General features: G+C 37.5%; 1 protein-coding gene across 1 annotated transcript; it reads right to left on the bottom strand.

Moving 5' to 3' along the window:
* Positions 1 to 356: 356 nt before the first annotated feature.
* On the bottom strand, positions 357 to 19,518 carry C5H1orf146 (chromosome 5 C1orf146 homolog). Its single transcript, XM_054979285.1, has 5 exons — positions 19,450 to 19,518; positions 10,005 to 10,098; positions 9,375 to 9,543; positions 3,562 to 3,640; positions 357 to 488 (listed from the first exon to the last, which is right to left on the bottom strand). Exons 1-5 carry the CDS (start codon positions 19,516 to 19,518, stop codon positions 357 to 359), a joined length of 543 nt encoding a protein of 180 aa, XP_054835260.1.
* Positions 19,519 to 20,029: the final 511 nt, after the last annotated feature.

The following is a 20,029-nucleotide window of genomic DNA, read 5'->3' on the forward strand; positions in this document are numbered from 1 at the left end:
AAAGATGAAATACATATTGCAGGGTAAAGAAGTAGTGTAATATAAACTGCATCACTACACGTTACTCTTCTGTGCACTTGAATAATGAACATTCTCTCACAACGTTACTTCTGAGAATATCTGGAGACCAATTCCTAGTCAAAGCTTAAACATACTCAGTATTCAGCATATTCTTAAGTGCTGAAAGGCAAATAAAACTTTAAATGAACGATACTGAGTCTTTGGATCTTATACAGATAATTAAACTGTAACAAAATACAGAAATATTTTCATTCTGGATTCCTTTGTGATGCATTTTTAAAAGCATGAAGTTAAGATGTTATGTTGCAAATAAATACCAAATTTTGAACAAAATTTTAACTAGTGTTTAAGTTGCAATCAAGTTGGCTCTGATGAAGCATTTTCCAAACAGGGCTTTGCTCTCCAATCTGTGTTTTTGCCATTAGCATTCTATAGCGAATGTTGTCCACGTATGGTTTTGAAGTGGTCTTTGGGGAGAAAAAGAAATGAAATAAGTTATACTAAACAGTTTGTGTTATATGTTCCTTACATAAATAGACCATTGGTCCATCTTACTCATTATTGTCTGCACGGTCAGGCAATGGCTCTCCGGTGTCCCCAGCAGAAAAAGGTCTCAGAATCCTTTTCAATAGAGATGCCAGAGATGGACTCTGGGACCATTCACATGCAAAACAGGCATTCTATTGCTGAGTGACATTCTCTACAATGACTGAGTTTGGGATGACTGAGCTTGGATTGGGAATCTTTGAATTTACTCAATCAAGAACAATTCTGACATCTCTAAAGATAGTTATACAACATGGATTTTTTTTCCCTTGGGAGAATTTTAACTTCCATTTTAACTTCCACAATCTCCTTTTGAAACAGTTCTTAGTTTCAAAGAATGTCTTGAAAATATGACTGTAACGTTTTCTTCAGAAGTAAGAATGAAGAGAAACGAGACACCATCTCGTTTTTTAGAATGGCCACTGATTTCAGAGCCGATTCATAGTCCCCAGTGTGATTTTTAAACATGGCAGAGATTTAGTTGTAAGAAGCAGAGGACACAATCCAGCAGCAATTAGTAGTAGCTTAGTCCCATTGAACCATTGAAAATAGTGGGCTGGGAATTAGCCGTGAGTGACTAACGCTGTATTGTGTCCTATGTTAACAGACGGACAATTTCATGGGTATTGTTCTATAATCATTTCAGGCATGGTTCTCACAGCTAATCTCTCATCAACACCATACTCAAACTACTACATTGGATAACACTGAAAGGGTTACACGCATCACTTCTCCAATGCAGAACCAATATAAAGTAAGCAGAATGCTTTGAAATGCAGCAATTGTCTACTTGCTAAAACAATCGTCTCTAATCTCTATATAATACTGTAGTGACTCACTTAATGTGTAACTTGTATATCCTGAGCTAATTCTCACTTTGCAGTAACTAGCTTCTAAGGGCTTAATGACTCTAAAACAGCATTTCTTAGTCACTATGTAGTTAATTTTCACATTACACGGAAGGAGATGATCATAGCATAATTTTCACTATAACTGTACTGTTGCTTATCCAGACAATATTATTTCTAATACCATTCCATCTGTAATGGTATATCATCTTTCCAAGTTACATTAACAGCCCTGTAAACTGCTTGGCCAGGGTTTTAGTAATCTACACTAACCATCTGAAGAACAACCTAAGGAGGAATGGAAGAATGTGGAAAATGGTGTGAGCATTGTGCAGAAAGTCTCTACATGATTCAAGTGGTTAGTAAGCTTTAAGAAGGTATCAAACTTAAGCCCCAAAGTCTGTTTTCGGGATGTGATCTAATACCAGATTCAGATGGAAAAATCTGTTTTTAAGGACAAGCTTCATTGACTTAATTTTACTTGTTTTCCTTCACAAGACCAACTGTATTGAACAGAACCATAGTTTTCAAAGCATGGGCAAGTTAGCCATGTCACTATACAGCCAACATTTTTGGCTGCCTTTTGGAAGGACCTCCTGCAAGTGCATATGTGGAGAGAGCAAGTTACTGCCTCTTCCTCTCTTTGAATGCACACTGGGAATAGAAGCTGGCTGGTGAGGTAAACTCACGGGGGGGGCGCGGGGGGGGGTAAAGGTGATTCTTCCATGGCCCTGATGCTTGGGTTGTTCCTTACTACAATCTACCTCCTAGTGCTGGCGTAGTGTTTCTGGCCCCCAGCCTTCTTGTCTGCTTTCCATGGTTCTGGCTTTGAGACCAACGAAACCAAAACTGACTCCCCCCCCCCGACCCTTCTTGCCTCCTGACCTTGATGTCATATGCCTTCCAGTGGAACAGAGCAATCAAAATACAACTTTTTAATTTGAAGCGCAGTCCTGAATAATCCTTGCTTAAAATCTTAGGTCCTTTGTCATTCAACTGCCAAGATACATTTAGATGCTTCTATAATTCTTAGTGAGGAATTGCTTGCAGAATAATAATAATGTGATTTTAAATTCTGGTTGTAATCCGCCCTGAGCCTGCTAATGTGGGGCGGGCGGAATATAAATTGAATATAAATAAATAAAATAAGTGGTTGAGAAATTCTCTCCCATTGTCAGCCATGAAGTTGGCAATTAGAAAGAAACATGCTTGGGGGACTGTAAGGAATTGCAAAAGGGCAATACAATTTGAAACTGAACCAGATCTCTCCCTCCAAATTCTGTTTTCTAAGGCTTGATCAGGCTAATTTCTACCCACCCCATTTTAAAAAAATTAACTGTTAACTGACCCAGCTGTCCTCCATGCTCTGAAGTATAGTCAATCTTCATCAGCTTGGATTGTTTGGAGTTGTTTCTTCCCCACCCTTTGGTTAACTCATAAAATTCTGCATTTCTGTCTATGGAGAAACCCCTATCTTGAATCTGATAGCCTATTTTTTATATTCTCATAATTTGCTTGGGGGGGGGGGAGTGGGTCAGCCAAATTACTATTACATAGCTTTTCCATAACAAGTTTTTGCTGCAGCTTGGCTTCTTAACCGCATCAGCTTTTCCACTCCCTTACACACAATATTGTTGCTCTCCTATTTTGCTTTGTTTTTTCAAAATGTACCCATTTTTTCCCAGGGCATCACAAAAGGAGGTCTGGAAAAAAACCAGGGAAAACTCAAAGGAGAGCAATGAACTATATTGCATGTGTATGTGCTGTCAAGTCACAATTGATTTATGGCGACCCCAGCAAGGGGGTTCAAAGGCAAGTAAGAAGCAGAGGTGGTTTGCCATTGCCTTCCTCTGCAGTCTTCCTTGGCGGTTGCCCATCCAAGTACTGACCCTGCTTAGCTTCTGAGATCTGACTAAATTGGACTATACCATGCCACCTTCCCTCCCTACTGCATGTATAAGGGAGTGGAAAAAAGAAGCTGACATACACCAAAAGCCCATAGTGATGATGCTAGAGGAGTACTTGGTAAAGTTACCTGCACTGTTGTTGTTGGGAAACTTTGAAAGTAGAAACTATTTATTTGAAAGCATGCCAGAAGAGTTTTGTTTATACTAATTATTAGCTAATAAAATATATTCCTGTTTACCTTTGCAATAGTCAGCATAAGTTTAACAGCTTCAACAGAATTGTGGACAGGAATTATTCGTAAATTGCTACCCAGGAACCTGAAGAACATAAATACAGGTCATAATAAATAAGAGTATTTACAATTTTATAGTATGATCTTAAGTTCTTACATTATACAAAAGTATAATTGCCTACCTACATAAATTCCACATCTGTGTTGTAATAGGCAACTCAGAGCCAAGCTACAAGTGACGCCTGACACAGGTTGAACACTTGTCAGCTTCCCTCAAGTTTTGATGGGAAATATAGGCATCCTGGTCTTGCAGCTTGGCTCTCCATTTAATTGAAGTTTACAGAGCAGCAGTCTATGGGAGGGAGAACATGCAGTCGGGAGGGGAGTGCAGGCGTTGGGCTCTCGCCAGGCGCCCCCTTACCCTCCACTGGATATGTATGTGGGGTTTCTGTAAACTTCAATTAAATGGAGAGGCAAGCTGTAAGACCAGGACGCCTACATTTCCCATCAAAACTAGAGGGAAGCTGACAAGTGTCCAACCTGTGTTAGGCATCACTTGTAGCTTGGCTCTCAGCATGCTTGGACATTGGTGTACACTGCCTGTCTCTGATCCTATTATTTTCCTGATTAGCAAAATTTTTCTGTTTGTTCAAGGTGGGTATGCCTCCTGACTCATCCTCTCTTCCTGTCTCCATTGAGAGAGATTCTCTCTCTTACCTCATGGTCTGCCAAGGAGGATGTCTTTTTCCAGAGTGCCTGCCATGAAGGTCTGATCTACAGACCCGCATGCAAGCATGGTTCTGGAATAGCTGACCATGCCCAATAGGGAAAGTTCACTTTAGACTTGGATCATTTATCTTCTGCTAGAAAAGCTGTGAATTGAATCTACCTCAATAAAATGTAAGTTTTATCTTTTCTATGATTTAATTGCCTGCAGACTGATTTCTGTACATTGGGTTCACACTTCCCCTGATGAGGTAACTCTGCTGAACTAAATTAAACTACTATAAATAACTATTATGGCACCAAGATAATATAAAATTCTGTTTTCTCAGCTATTAGTATACATTTTTACATGTAATTTGGGTGTAGCATTTGGGATTTTACAAAACTGGAAGAATTATTTTAAAAGGATAGGGATGAGCACGGATGGTGGTGGAAGATAGATTAGTACTAAGCATAGACCATGGAGGAAGGAAAAAGAGAGCTAAAGACTGAATGCCTTGACTGAATAAGTGGGTATTTCTGTCTCTTGTCCTTGAAAAACTGCATTTACCACCTTCAAACATGCAATTATACTTCAACAAAAGCACAAACAAGTTTATTTTGTGGGGAGGGAAGCTGCAGGGAGGTGGGGATTCACTGACAGAAGAGGAAGAAGATAGCAAATTCGCCCGTTCTGTTAGAAGAAAGGACTGGCAATGTCTCTTGCTCAGGCCTTTAGGACTGCCAGCCGAGAAGAAGGAAGGCAACAACCATAAAGTCACTTAGATAGATAGGCTGCTATCAGTCTCCTTCCTACTAGGGGAACTTCCTTCCTTCCCTTTTCTCCCCCTCCTCTCTCACTTTTTCCCTGCACGCACCAGGAGAGGTGGCATGGTGTCTCCTCCTGAGAGAGATGGCCTACTTTCAATCTAAAGCCATCCTAGCTAGTTAGATCACTAACTAGTTCTTTCTCTGCAGTAAACTTATGTAAATATATTTCTTCAGATAAACAAACAGTTATTGGTTCTCTAACTTGGATGAGAGCTTTCTGCATGGTTTGTTTAGTTAACGTGCCTTAACTAAAACCCAATATGTTCTCCCCACTACAGCCCCTTGACTAATGTGTCTGCTAGTCCAAGTGGGTCCCATCTCCAGGAATAAACTTCCCCAGGGTCAGAAATGGCTGCATGGAGAAGGAGAAAGCTGGGAAGATCAGAGATATCTGCAGGGCCTTCAAAGGGCCCATGTTTTTGATACATTTTTTCTGACCATTTTAGTAGTTTCACTGGATTGTTTGATTGTTCTACTGTGGTTTTTATTATTTACTGCTGCTGCTTAATTGTTCTTAATTTTATTGTATTTCCTTTTTTTTTCCTTTAAATTTTGTGAGTTGCTCTGAGTGCTGTTTTGGAAGGACCAAATGCCTTCTAGATAATTAACAAGTTTCTCCTTGTGCAGCAGCAGAAGAAACAGAATAGCATTATACTGAGAATCCCACTTACATAGGCACTCAGTTGGTCTAAAATGATTGTCCTCCATTTGCTAAAATGTAGTGAGTGAGTGCAGAAAAACCAAGAAGGATTACCAAAAAGTCTCCCATTAAAGTTAACAGAAGACCAACACATATCAAAAGTAGCCTTCGATTTTGCCTCCATGTATGCTGCAGCAATTGGCAATGTGCCAAGACTATTAACTAAATTGATTCTGGTTTTAGGTATCTGGAAATCAAACATGCCATTAGAATAATCACTCATTTGATGCAGAGAAGAAATAAATTGCTGTTATTCTGCTGTCTCTATGTACCTATAACTAGCTCTGATTAGCTGTATACATGATTTCTGCTCAGTGGGAAAATGCTAACATATAATGGAATGATGGTTGTTGTGGGTTTTCCGGGCTGTATTGCCGTGGTCTTGGCATTGTAGTTCCTGACGTTTCGCCAGCAGCTGTGGCTGGCATCTTCAGAGGTGTAGCACCAAAAGACAGAGATCTCTCAGTGTCACAGTGTGGAAAAGATGTTGGCAGGTCATTTATATCTACTCAGGAGGGGTGGGGTTGAGCTGAGTCATCCTGTAAGAGTTTCCCAGGGTGTGGAATGCTAATGGCGGGAGGCTTCTTTTCCACACTGTGACACTGAGAGATCTCTGTCTTTTGGTGCTACACCTCTGAAGATGCCAGCCACAGCTGCTGGCGAAACGTCAGGAACTACAATGCCAAGACCACGGCAATACAGCCCGGAAAACCCACAACAACCATCGTTCTCCGGCCGTGAAAGCCTTCGACAATACATATAATGGAATATTCAAGCATCACTGGAGATCAATGGTAAATGTTTCTAAGAAGCAATATTGTTTTGCTGTTTGTTATACTTTCTTTTTACTGTAACAGATATTGGATAACAGTTAAAAAATTATCCCAGTAGTAGAAATGAATGGGGACTGATATATAGGAAGGTCGATGCAGATTCTGTCTTTTGGATAATTCATATGAGCATACATAGATGACTCATGCTGTCCATCCTGTCCAGTATTATCTACCATAACTAGCACTGGCTCTCTTTGAGATCTCAGGCAGAGGCTTCTCTCTCTCTCTCTCTCCCCCTCTCCTGTGCTATCAAGTCACAGCCGACTTATGGCAGTTGCATAAGGTTTTCAAGGCAAGAGACATTCAAAAGTAGTTGGGCATTGTATGCCTCTGTGTATCAACCTTGGCCTTCCTTGACATTCTTTTATCCAAATACTGACAAGGGCTTAGCTTCTATGATAAAACTGGCCTCCTGGAATTCAGATGAAAAAAGAGATATTCTTGTAATACCCTTATACCAAGGATGACTTAGCACACCTCACCCCTTCCCAACATTCCACAGGGTTAAAAGCACTTCTCCACTGCTTTTCTGCATGCATAGCATTAGCTTGTGTACTGAGTGATGGTCTGTCCCCTTAAAAAACTGTAGCAGTACAGGGGTCAGGTACGCTCCCCATCATGGCAGAAGGTACAAAAACCCATAGTCCCCTCTCTGTTCCAAACAGCAAAAAATACCCAGGAGAAGTGCCCAGGTCTTGTTTCTACAGCTTTCTCTGAGACCACAGCACTTCCTTTCCCCCAACGGTTGCAGTTCTTATTATGGAATGTAATGTCTGTTCTAATCTAAATACTCTTATGTATGGTTGTCAGGGCCTAAAATATGCACTGACGCAATCACTAAAACAATTAGACTATGTTTATAAAATATATGCATACATACATACATACATACATACATACATACATACATACATACATACATACATACATACATATCCTGGACTCTGCACACTCTCTCTTACTATCTCTAATGCCTTGAATAGATATACACCTATTTCTCTGTTCTTTTCCTTGAAATTCATTCTTTACATCCCAGGGTTCTTTCTTGGATGAAGCAAATCCTAAGCTTATTCTGTCTGGTCAATGAGACTGTCTTCAGTGGCTCTTCTCTGTGTTCTCCCACCATCTGAGGTGAGTTGGGCGGTGGGGATAGCGCCTTCTTAGTGGGGAAAGCATACCTTTGAAACAACCTCCTGTGCAGGGTTCACTCAGGGTCTCCGTTACTACCTGGCATTTAGGTGCCGGTTGAAGATCTTTGTATGCATGGGCTGTGGATCAACTGCTGTTGATTTTGTTGTTGGGAATTTTTGCAGGCTTTATAAGGAGTGCTGTTACTTTAACACAAATTATTTATTAGCAGCGTTGTCTAAGCAAATTATATTTGTAAGAGAAATACTTTGGCAGGGGTGTGGTGGTTCAGAGGTAGAGCATTTGCTTTGCATGCAGAAGACCCCAGGTTCAATCCCTGGCATCTCCAGTCAAAAGAATCAGTAGTAAGTAATGAGAAGGACCTCTGCTTGAGACACTAGAGAGCCATTTCCAGTAAGAATAGACTGTACTGACCTTGATAGAGTAACAATCTGACTCATTGTAAGGCAGCTTCATGTGCTCTTATAATAAATGAACGATGTAATAATAATATATAAGCATATGTAGTCATCTAGCCATCATTATCCTTGCTTCTCCTGTCCTGCTTCACCCTTTGTTTTTCATATTATTGAAATTTTAATTATAATCTCCTTAGCGCTAGTACTTCTCTTTTTTGCTAATGTTAAAGCATCATGGACACTGATGCACAGTATAAATTATAACAAATGTACATGTGTATCTGGACCAGTATATGTACTTGCAAAAGACCCTTATTATATATCATATGTGGTACACAAATAGGCATTTCCAAGTTTATACAACCATTAGACTGAGTCTGTGGTTATCTGAAGTCCTGATCTTATTTATATAATCAGATTATCTGGGATGATAACTTCCTAATTGAAGATCTACCCAAATGGACCATTAGAAGCGATATCTCATTTTGAAAGCAATAAAATCCATGCTGCAATCTCAAGCATGCATAACAGGAATTAAGTGGCATTGAAACTGACAGCACTCAACATGAGTACAATTTCCTAACAGTTCTTGGATTTTTAAAAAAAGCTAAACTATACTTGTACTTAGGGACTGTTAAACTGTTACATTTCCAGAGTAGCTCCATATTATCAAGCTAGTTTGGCAGTGTCACACTATCCAGGAAGCATCACTTTCTTGCATAGGGTAGTATCTCACAATCAAATTCACTTTCATGTGGGATGACTGGGCAAATACTTCCAGATGTTAAACAAGGTCTTGAGATTCCTGAGTCATTTTAGATATTAAACTATCTTAGTAAAACTTGGGATTTGTCAGGCTTGACGGATGTTAGCAAAACTAGAATAAATGGACAAATATTGCGTGATTAATGGTGTCTGTTCTTTCTTGATTACATTTAGGTTTTATTTCAAAATTATGTTTCACCGTTTACTTCCTGAATTTCATCTCACCTTGAGCCTGCTGTTTATATTTTTCTCATACAAATGTCTGCCTAGAGAGAACTTCATAGATTTCAAAAGAGGGCTCAAGTCTAGTGGCACAAATGCTCATAATGGAATAAAGTCTTGTTAAAATCTGAGTATTCTCAGCAAATGCTGAACATCAGTAGCCTCATTTCCTTTAGTAATAAAAAAAACCCTGTTGATGATTTCTTTACTCTGTACCTCTGCTGAATTCTGAACATTACATCCCATTCTTTTGGTCCATGAAGGGCAGCTGACAACAACAAAAATCCATTCCTATGAATGGTCATGAACTTCTTTATTCTATCAAAGAACATATCTCTATTTGGGAGAAATGAGTCTTGAACATCAGCCAATAAAAACGCAACACCTGGACAAGAAAAAAAGTTGTCATCATGTTAACAGGCAATGAATATAATCCATGTACACAGATAGTTCTCCATAGTAAATATTCCAATGAAAAACAATTTGCTCAGAACTGTTAACTGCTCAGGACTCAGGAGACACCTAGGGGGAAAAGTTGCCAAGCATACTATTAAAGGAGATAGATACTCTGTGCTGAAACTGTTCCTTACTTATTTAGGTATTTATTCACCTTGCTTTTTTCTTGATATTGTTGGGACCCCAAGGTGGGCAACAACAACAAATACTATACAAAAATACTCATCTTTAAAACCATTTAAACACATGAGAAAAATAAGCCGGGGCCCACACCAATGACCTTTAAGATGCCCCACAAGCTCTCTTAAACAGCCACACTTAATGTGGTTCTGATGCTGTGCTGCCACATTCACAGGAATTTTTTAATGCTTATCGTTGAAGATACTGTACCAGAAAGGGAGAAAATGATCGATCCGTTTCCCACTGAATCTGAATAACGAATCCGGTGTTGCTGGTTTTGCAGGGACACTGAAATTTCATGACCCTAAGTACATTTTAAAACATTATATTACTCTTCTGTCCTTGTGGCAGTATTTCAACAGGGAAATGTTCACAGATTCAAAAAATTTTAAAATTATGTACTCAACTATAGCAAGAACACAAAAACTCTCCTGCCGGGTCAGACGAAGATCCATTTCCAGCAACTGCCTACTATTTACTGTTATTTGTTTCCCAAAGCATATGATTACAAATCATATACTTGGTGGTTTCATTCAAATATCAGAAATAACTGATGTCAACAATTTGTCTACTTCTTTTTTTCTTAATAATTTGACTACTTCTTTTTAAAGCAACCAAACCATCCTACATCTTGTAGGAGGTAAATTGTGCTAGTTAATTATAGTGTGAAGAAATATTTCCTTTAATTGATCCTCCTAAACCTAACTTAAATCAAATTAAGTTAAAACAAGTTCTGGTGGGGGGCGTGGCGTCGCAGCGGAGAGGAATGGACGCATGCTGAGAACGCTCCGACCCTCCCGATCCCAAAGCCTCATCAAAAAACACTACGAGGGGAAATAAATCAAAAAATAATGTTTACAAACTCCATCAAAAAAAAGAAAAACAACTTAAAATCGGTGAAAAACCTACAAACTTTTTTCGCGGCTTCAGGAGAGCCGACGGGGAAGGAACGCAGCAGAACGGAGAAAAATAAAATGGCGGAACTCGTCGCAAATGAAAGCGCGGCGGAGGTAGGCCAACTAGAAAACTATTTGGATCCCCAACTAATACAATTAAAACAAGACATTATAGAGCAAATGACTAAACTAATAAGCCCAATTACAACACAACTCGCAGACATAAAACGCGATTTACAATCGGTTAACCAAAAGGCTGAAAAAGCTATGGAAGTGAGTGTGAAGTCACAACAGGACATTAACGACATGCAAAAAACAATCATAGAACAACAGGACAGACTAATGAAACTCGAATTAAATGCCAGACAAAATCAGATTAAAATAAGGGGGATAGATGAACTACTCACGTACAATACAGATCTTACAAGCTTCATCGCTAACTGGCTAGCCAAGCAATTAAAGCTGGAAGAAGGAGTCTATCCCTACATCACAAAAACTTATCGAGTGGGACCTTATTACCAAAACAAAAATAAAGATCGCCCGAGAGATATAATTGTCGAGATACCAGATCAAAGGACAAGAAGGAAGATAATGGAAGAAGCCAGGGCAAGAGGATCGTTCAAATGTGAAGGCAAACTGATATATATTTTCACTGATCTTCCAAAGGAAGTGCTAGCCAAAAGAAGAGAACTTAAACCAATTTCAGAGACTCTGCAAAGAGCGAATAGAAGATATAAATGGCTGGATCAATGCAAGCTAATGGTCTATCATCAAGGCAAAAAGTATATAGCAACGGACGTCGACACGGGACTAGAACTTTTGAACGCAGTCGGGCTTGAAACACCAATGGAGACGAACAAGCAAAACCAAAAAAGAAAATCTTCTGATTTACTATCTCCACAGAAAGGGAGCAAGATCCCCATCAGAGACACTTAATTTTCCCTAGCGTTGCTCCTCAACGTATAGGTAAAATGCTCATCAGTATGGAAGTTTGTTAATATATGAAGTAGTGTATTTGTAAATAGAGGCAAAATTCAGAGGTTTTTTGGGGGGGAGGGGGGGTTCTCAGCATAGCTCACACAGATTTATTTAGCTCTCATAAGTGGACGGGGAGGGAGGTTGATTTCCACAACCGGTGAGTGAAGTTAACTCATCAGTTTGAGAGAGCTAAACTTGAATAAATCTTAACAGGGAAACGGAATTTTGGTTTTAAGAAAAAAAAAAAAAGACAGTGTTATTTTCAACTCATTATAGAATGAAGGGGTCTTAGGGAGGGAGGGAGGAAGGTAAGGGAAAAGGGGAGGAAGCGGGATTAGTTAATTAGCTGCATATATTAACCAGTTTTATATAGTTAATAATAATAAAAAAAAAAATTAAAAAAAAATAAATAAACAAATAAAAATAAAAAATTAAAAAAGAGAGAAAACAACTAGAATAAAAAAAAAAATACAGTTCATTGCTTTAGTTTACCAACACAGGAAGGGAGGGAAGGGTGTGTAGTAAAGGGAGGTGGGTTGGGGTGGCTAAAGGGCGGTGAGGGAAATAGAACAAATATATAACAGGTTAAAGATTGCAACGACGATAGAAATCAAGAAAGAAAGAAGAAAGTAGTAGGAAAGGTTATAAAAGGAGGAAAGAATAATAGTAAAAGGTGTATATATAGAAAAGAATTGTACCAGATCAGGAATTGATGAGATATATTTGATTTAACTGGTTTGAACTTTAAAATCTGAAAAGTTTATGTTATAAAGAGAAAAAAGAATTGAATCTATATTACCCATATACTGATTTGAAGGGTGTGATCTAAATATAACATCTTGGAACTGCATATTAGGAAAACATTGTGATATCAGTAACACCTCTTTAATAATTATACTACAAGACTTTATTAAGAATCCACAAGTGGTGCTACAATATTAAAATTGATTGATCTTTTAAGCCCAACTCAGTCAGCCTTTACACTGTCTAAAGAGAAAGGAAAGAGAAGAGGGGAGGGGGGAAAAGAGAAAGAAAGAAGACCTAGATATTGTATTGTCCTTTGTTTTGCTTGTAGTGGGCCATTCAAAAAAACCGGTATCATAGTGTACATTACATTTAATTGGGAATATTCAAATTATAGTGCAAATCAGATTGCTAATAAAATAAATAAATAAATAAATAAATAAATAAAAAAGTGAGAGAAAATAAGATAAAGTTAAGAAGAAGAAAAAAAATCCAAATTGGAAGCCCCAGTGTGATATATCAATGATATTAATAAAATAAGAATTAGTCATAAAAAATTATTACAACCTAAAACAGAAATGTGTTCTAAAATCAAAGTTTTAACTTTCAATGTCAGAGGCTTGGGAAACCCAATTAAAAGAAGGAGAGTGATCTCGAATTTAGTCCATACTAAGGCGCAAATTATTTTTCTGCAGGAGACCCACTTGCGGCATAACAACACTGATTCACTGAAAGCTAGGTGGCTGCAAGCACAATACCATGCAACTGGTAATTCCAAATCAAGGGGAGTAGCCATCCTTATAGCAAAAAATATACAATTCCAACAAACCAAAACTCTCAAAGACAAAAAAGGTAGATATATCTTCGTTAAAGGGAAAATTGGGGAGCACAAAATTACCTTAGCCTCGTTATATGCTCCTAATACAAATCAATTAGATTTTATAGAGGAAATATTGCAGAAATTAACTAAATTCCAAGAAGGAGATCTGATAATTGGAGGAGACTTAAACTATATAATAAAACATCAATTAGACAAATCGAATTTCAATAAACCTCACCCAAAAAATATACATAAAACAACAAAACTAGCAACTATTCTAAAAAAATATCACTTAATAGATTCATGGAGGTACTATCACGAAGGAGAAAAGGACTTCACATATTTTTCACAAAGACACAATACGTATACAAGAATAGACTACATACTAAACTCCAATACCACTATAGATAAAGTAGAGGAAGTTGAAATAGGAAATAATACAATCTCAGACCATGCATGGGTAACAATGACATTTAATCTAGGTGATAAAACACAGAATAGCAGACAATGGTGCCTACCAAAGCACTTATTATTTAATCAAATCGCATCTAAAGAAATTGGGAAAATAATAGAAACAGCTATAGCAGAAAACATATCTACAGATATTGGAGAGCACATACTGTGGGATACAATTAAAACAGTGACCAGAGGCCACATAATAGCCCTTACGGCTAAAATCAACAGAGAAAAATTAAAACAAAAACAAGAGCTAACTAGTAATATTAAAGCTTTAGAAACCAAACATAAACTAACAGGCAGTAAAAAAACGTACAGAGAGCTCCTAACACAAAGAAAAATTTTAGAAACCTTAGAAAGCCATACGATATATAAACAACTGCTAGCTGTTAAGCAGACTCACTGGTCCAACTCGCCTAAATCGCTCCGTATTTTAGCAAACAAAGTAAAACAGAGAAGATCACAAAATAATATTAATAGAATCTATAACAGTAAAAACGTAATACAGTATAAATCAGAATCAATTCTCAAGGTCTTTAAAGACTTTTATACGCGACTATACTCTTCGAATAATCCTGACCAAGCTAAAATAAATCATTTTTTAAACTCAATAAAAAGTCTTAAGAAACTAGAGGAAACACACCGAACTCTTCTTGACAAACCCATCACTATTCAGGAAACAACAAATGCAATAAGGAATGCTAAAAATAATAAAGCCACAGGGCCGGATGGCTACCCGGCAGAATTTTTTAAAAAATACACAAATTTATTAGCGACACACCTAACTAACTTGGCCAACTCAATTTTAGATAAGGGTATAATGCCACCTACTTGGGAGAGAGCTGACATTATAGTACTTCACAAACAAGGAAAAGACCCCCTGAAAGCAGCATCCTACCGTCCCATATCATTGCTTAACCATGATTATAAAATCTTCACTTCCATCATTGTGAACCGTTTAAATACATTTATATCCAACTACATACATACAGACCAATCAGGATTCATACCAAAAAGAGACATTACAGATAACATTTATAAATCATTAAATCTTATAGATCATTGCACTCACAACAACATGGAAGCTATTTTACTTTCACTAGATGTCGAAAAAGCTTTCGACTCGGTAGAACTATCATACCTCTTAAAAACTCTGTCATACATGGAATTTGGAGAAAAATTTTTAAATTTAATCAGTGCAATTTACCACCAACCAACAGCAAATATTAAGGTAAACGCTATGCAATCAGAAACCATATACATCAAAAGAGGCACAAGGCAAGGTTGCCCTCTATCCCCCCTTTTATTTGCACTCGCTTTAGAACCCTTCGCGACAGCTCTCAGAGAAAACAATCAGATAAAGGGGATAAAGGTTAATTCCGCAGAATTCAAAATAAGCTTGTTCGCGGACGACATGTTGATTTATGTGACCGATCCAATAAACTCACTGTCCTATCTCTCATCGCTACTCACAAATTTTGGAGCGATCTCAGGATTAAAAATCAATCAAACAAAATCATATTACCTCGCCATTAATATCCACAACAAAATGATTCAACAAATAAATAATTTGTACAGTTTTCAGTGGTCACCATCACACTTAACCTATCTAGGCGTTAATATCTCCCCTAAATTAAATGAACTGATAAAATTGAATCACCTCAAGTTAACAAACCAAATTAAATCAGACATTATTAATTGGAATAAATTAAAACTCACGTGGTATGACAGATTTCATTTGATAAAAGCTTTTATACTGCCGAAATTTCTTTATGTATTTAGAGCGATCCCTCTCTCCATCAACAGATCACTAATTGCACAATGGCAAGTACTACTCAATAAGTTCCTCTGGCAAAACAAACACCCGAGAATTGCGTTTAATACTTTGAGGAGGAAATCAGTAAACGGAGGTTTCAACTACCCAGACTTAGCATTATATCAATCAGCAGCAAGATTAGTCAACCTTTTGCAATTGACATCTAACTCTACCCGGCCAGATTGGATTAAGATCACACAATCATCTTTAAATCACTATGACATCGCAGACACAGTTTGGGATAACCCAAAAAATAGACCACAAGGTATCAAAATCAGTTTTGTGATATCATCCATACTAAAGACGTGGGACCAAATTAAGAGCAAAATTGTTCCAAAACTGTCTAGATTCTCGACATTTATAAATCAAGAATGGTCCCCACAGGGGTGGGAGCGGCCACTCATCCAAATATTGCGACAGGCCAAAGTTACTAGACTAATAGATATTGCCACACATTCAGGACTATTAAGGAAACTAGAGTTAGAGGGAAAAATAAAACAGAAATTACAATGGTTTAGCTACTTACAACTCTCACACATGGCAGAGAAAATAAAACTAAGGAACATCATGAAAGAACCTCTGACAGAATTTGAACAAATTTTGAACACATCCTCACAACAAAAAAAAGGGATGATAGCTAAATTGTACAAAATTCTATTAAACACTATGGAGAATAAATGCCTTAGTTGTCAAAATAGCTGGAATAAAGACTGTTCAATTGAACAGTCCTTAGAAACTTGGAATGACATTTGGTCATCCAACATATTTACCTCAAAAGTTAGTATATCTAGGCTCCAAACATTCAAAGTGATACATAGGTGGTACTTAACTCCCAAAAAATTAGCACTAATATCAGCCAAAACGTCCCCTAAATGTTGGAAAGATTGCGGTAAGGAGGGAACCTTTGCCCACTGTTGGTGGGAATGTATAAAAATCAGGCAATTCTGGGAGGAGGTTCTAATGAAAATTAAAGATATCACTAATTATGTACTCCCTTTTGATCCGAAAATAATTTTTCTAGACATATGGGGAACTCTGTGCATACCCAAAATTAGGAAAGAACTCATTGACTCACTTTTTATTGCAGCTAAAAGCACAATTGCGACAGTATGGAAATCTAAGAGACTGCCAACAATTGAGACTTGGTTCTCAAAAGTTTGGAACCATTTTATTATGGAAAAAATAAGTAATGACATACAAAATGCAGAACATTTCACAGAAAATACCGGTTTTATTGATAAATGGCTCCCTTTCTTGGATTATATAGAAAAACACAATCTGCAGCCCAACTCAAAAATTTTTCAAGCTATAACACACAATGGCTTCCTTTCATTCTATTAATCTAACAATATACTCGAGTCACCAGAAGTTTATGTTAATGTTAATGTTAAATCTCAAAAATACAAGGTTAACAATGCATTGTATATGGAATTTTTGTCTTGATCTGGATTGTTGTTTATGATTGTAAGTTATATGTTGCAACAAAGGTTTAATAAAATTATTTAAACTCAAAAAAAAAAAAAAAAAAAGAAATAATATGGAACTGATACGCTTCTTATAAAAAAAAAAAAAAAAAAAAACAAGTTCTGGTGCTATGGAAGAATTAGGGGGAAAATTCTGTCTGCTTTACAATTTTATAAACTTATATCACCCCCTCTAAGGATTGCATCCATTATTTATTTTACAAAATTTCTACCCAACCATTCTTCCCTAACAAGAGCCACCAAGGTGGCTAACAAATTAAAACATACATAATAAAATCACATTTTAAAACCATTAAAATTAACCAAACTCATCATTGAAGCAATTAAATCCAAGACTAAAATACACATACAAAAAAGTAAAAACAACTAAAACATTGGGCAAGAAGGTAGGATCACTGAGAGAATGGGAAATGAAACAAAAGTCTTCACCTGCTGGCAGAAGGCAACAGAAGGAGACAGAGGAAATCTCCCTAGAGAAAGTTATAGAGTTTTGGTGCCACCACTAAGATGGCCTTCTCCCAGGTTGTCACCCAACTAATCTCAGAAGGTGGGGGCACCTGAAGCAGGGCCTCAGAAGATGACCATAATGTTCAGGTAGGTTCATAAAAGAATTAGGTGGTCCTTCAGGTATGTTGGTTCCAACACTAGCACCTTGAATTGTGCCTGGAAACAAATTGGCCGGTGTAGATGGGCCAAGACCGGAGAGATATGGTCCCTGTAACCCACTCCAGTCAATATCCTGGAAGCAGCAGTCTGCACCAATTGAAGTTTCTGAACACTTCTCAAGGGCAATTCTTATCCAGCAGTAGGCCTGAGTCCAAGAGCACTCCCAGACTATGGACTGGTTGCTTCTAGGGGAGTGCAACCCCATCCAGAACAGATGACACTGTCAGTCTTGAGTCAGACCTTCTGCTACCATTAGTACTGGCATTGGGGATTACACTTCATTTTATCAGTTCACATCCACTCCACTGGATATACTCCAGGGAGTTTCTACACCCTCCCTGGGATTAGCTAGAACATGGTTTTCTCAATGGATGTGCCCTGCCCGTAGAATGCACTCTCCCTTGACATTTGCCTGGTATCTACTTTATTGACTTTCAGGTGGTAGGCTAAAACATTTTTTATTCGCCCAATTTTTAAAACACGATTTCATCCCATCTTACTGTTACTTTACTGATTTAGCTCTATTTTCCTGCTAATTTTTGTGATCTACTTTTATGTTGCAATTGTTTTATATTGCTAGTTTTTTACACATATAATGGTTTTATTATTGCTGGATTAATTCCATCAAATTATTTTACTATTGCTTTTAATACTTGTATTACTCATTGTTTAATTTATTTTATAATAGCCATTTTGAACAACTTCTGGAGAAACGGGGTTGCCAATTCTAACTTGGGAAATTCCTGGAGATTTGAGGGTGGATCCTGGGGAAGGTGGAGTTTGAGGAAGAGAGGAAGCTCAACAGGGATGTGATGCCATAGACTCCACCCTCTAAAGCTGCTATTTCCTCAGGAGAACTGATCTCTGTAGTCTGGAGATCAGTTGTAATTCCAGGAGAATTCCAGGTTCCACTTGGAGGTTAACAACTCTATGCTACACAGTAGTTGTTCCTTTAATGTTTTTAATTAGATATCATTATATATTAAAAAATTACAAGAAAAAAAACAAAAAGGCAAATGCAAAAAACCAAAGAAATTTAACTTGACAAATTAAGTAGGCATAAGTGGTGGAGGTTTTTTTTTTCTTCCAAATTTAATACAAGAAATGATGAAACCATACTGTACAAACAAGAAGGGGATTAAAACTAAGGCATAAGTGGTGGAGTTGTAAGAACATCTTGTTGAAGCTGCAGAACAAAATGTATGGCAATTTTAAACATTTTTCCTTTCATTTTTCTTAATTTGTCAAATTATACCTTTCTGTAGACTCTTAGTATTGAGTGGAGACAAAAAGTTGTTGAATGTTGATTAGCAAAAGATATAAATGGATTCCATACAGCATAAAAAGCATTCACACACACTTTCTTTTTTGCTAATTGAATTTCATTTTTCCAACAGATCTATATTCCATAAATGCTCATAATAGTATTTCTTGTTAAGGATTTCCAGTGGTTAACTTATAAAAAAAAAAAGTTGGTCTAAAACGTGCTTGCAAGACACACCCTCTAATCTGAAATCTCTAGCATCTTTTTAGCTAAGCAAGGACAGCGAGGAAAACACATTTTATAAGTGCTTCTTCCATTATTGCTCCACAGAGCTGACATTCAAAGGAAGTTTCACAGCTGAAACTTAAGCCTTTATGTCTATGCCGGAAGTTCCAAATAGCCCTTCTTGATGGAGCTAAGATTGACAAGCAAGTGGTGCTTTTTGGATACAAGGTTTTCATTTATTATAAACATTAGGTTTTTTTAAAGGGTAGCTAGAATAACATTACATATGGTGTTAATATACAATACCTGAAGTGAGGAACTCACGATTACTGTTGCAATCCATCGTACCTTTTCCTGCCCATCGCTTTCCGCCATTTTGACACTCGCTAAAGCTTCTGCAATAAAATCCTAGCCACAGTCTTCTGAAATACTTAAGGAATGCTAGCTAGTGTTGGTGGAAAGACAGCAGAAATATTGTTCACATCTTTAAAACAACAGGGAGCATTGTATTGCACCTTTTGTTTTAATGGACAACAGGAATGATAGAGCAAGAACAGCAGTTACAATCTACAAAAGTACAGAAGATCTGTGCCTCAATCTGCAATGCTAAGGTCACTCTGGACCCCATTAAATTCACTGGGACTTACTTTTAAATATGCTTACATTGGCATTGTTGATGGTGGAGAGTGCCCTCAAGTCATAGCTGACTTATGGCAACCCTTGGTGGGGTTTTCATGTCAAAAAAATAACAGAGATGGTTTGCCACTGCTTCATAGTGGCATTGTTGGTTTTATTCTGTTTTTAGTTCTTTGCCAGGCCAGCTCGTGCCCAATGCTCATCATGAAAACAGTATTAAAACCTGAAACTTTTCCTTGGCTTCTCATCC

This window comes from Eublepharis macularius, chromosome 5 (assembly GCF_028583425.1).
Source record: "Eublepharis macularius isolate TG4126 chromosome 5, MPM_Emac_v1.0, whole genome shotgun sequence".
Taxonomy (NCBI): domain Eukaryota; kingdom Metazoa; phylum Chordata; class Lepidosauria; order Squamata; family Eublepharidae; genus Eublepharis; species Eublepharis macularius.

Bases quoted from the DNA above. Each gene is read 5' to 3' on its own strand.
- C5H1orf146 (XM_054979285.1), bottom strand. From the start codon at position 19,518: ATGGCGGAAAGCGATGGGCAGGAAAAGGTACGATGGATTGCAACAGTA. The intron at 3,641-9,374 runs GTACAGAGTAAA...TATGTTCTTCAG, and splicing joins ATGTTCAGAATTCAGCAGAG to GTTCCTGGGTAGCAATTTAC. The intron at 489-3,561 runs GTAAACAGGAAT...TTCTCCCCAAAG, and splicing joins TTATGCTGACTATTGCAAAG to ACCACTTCAAAACCATACGT.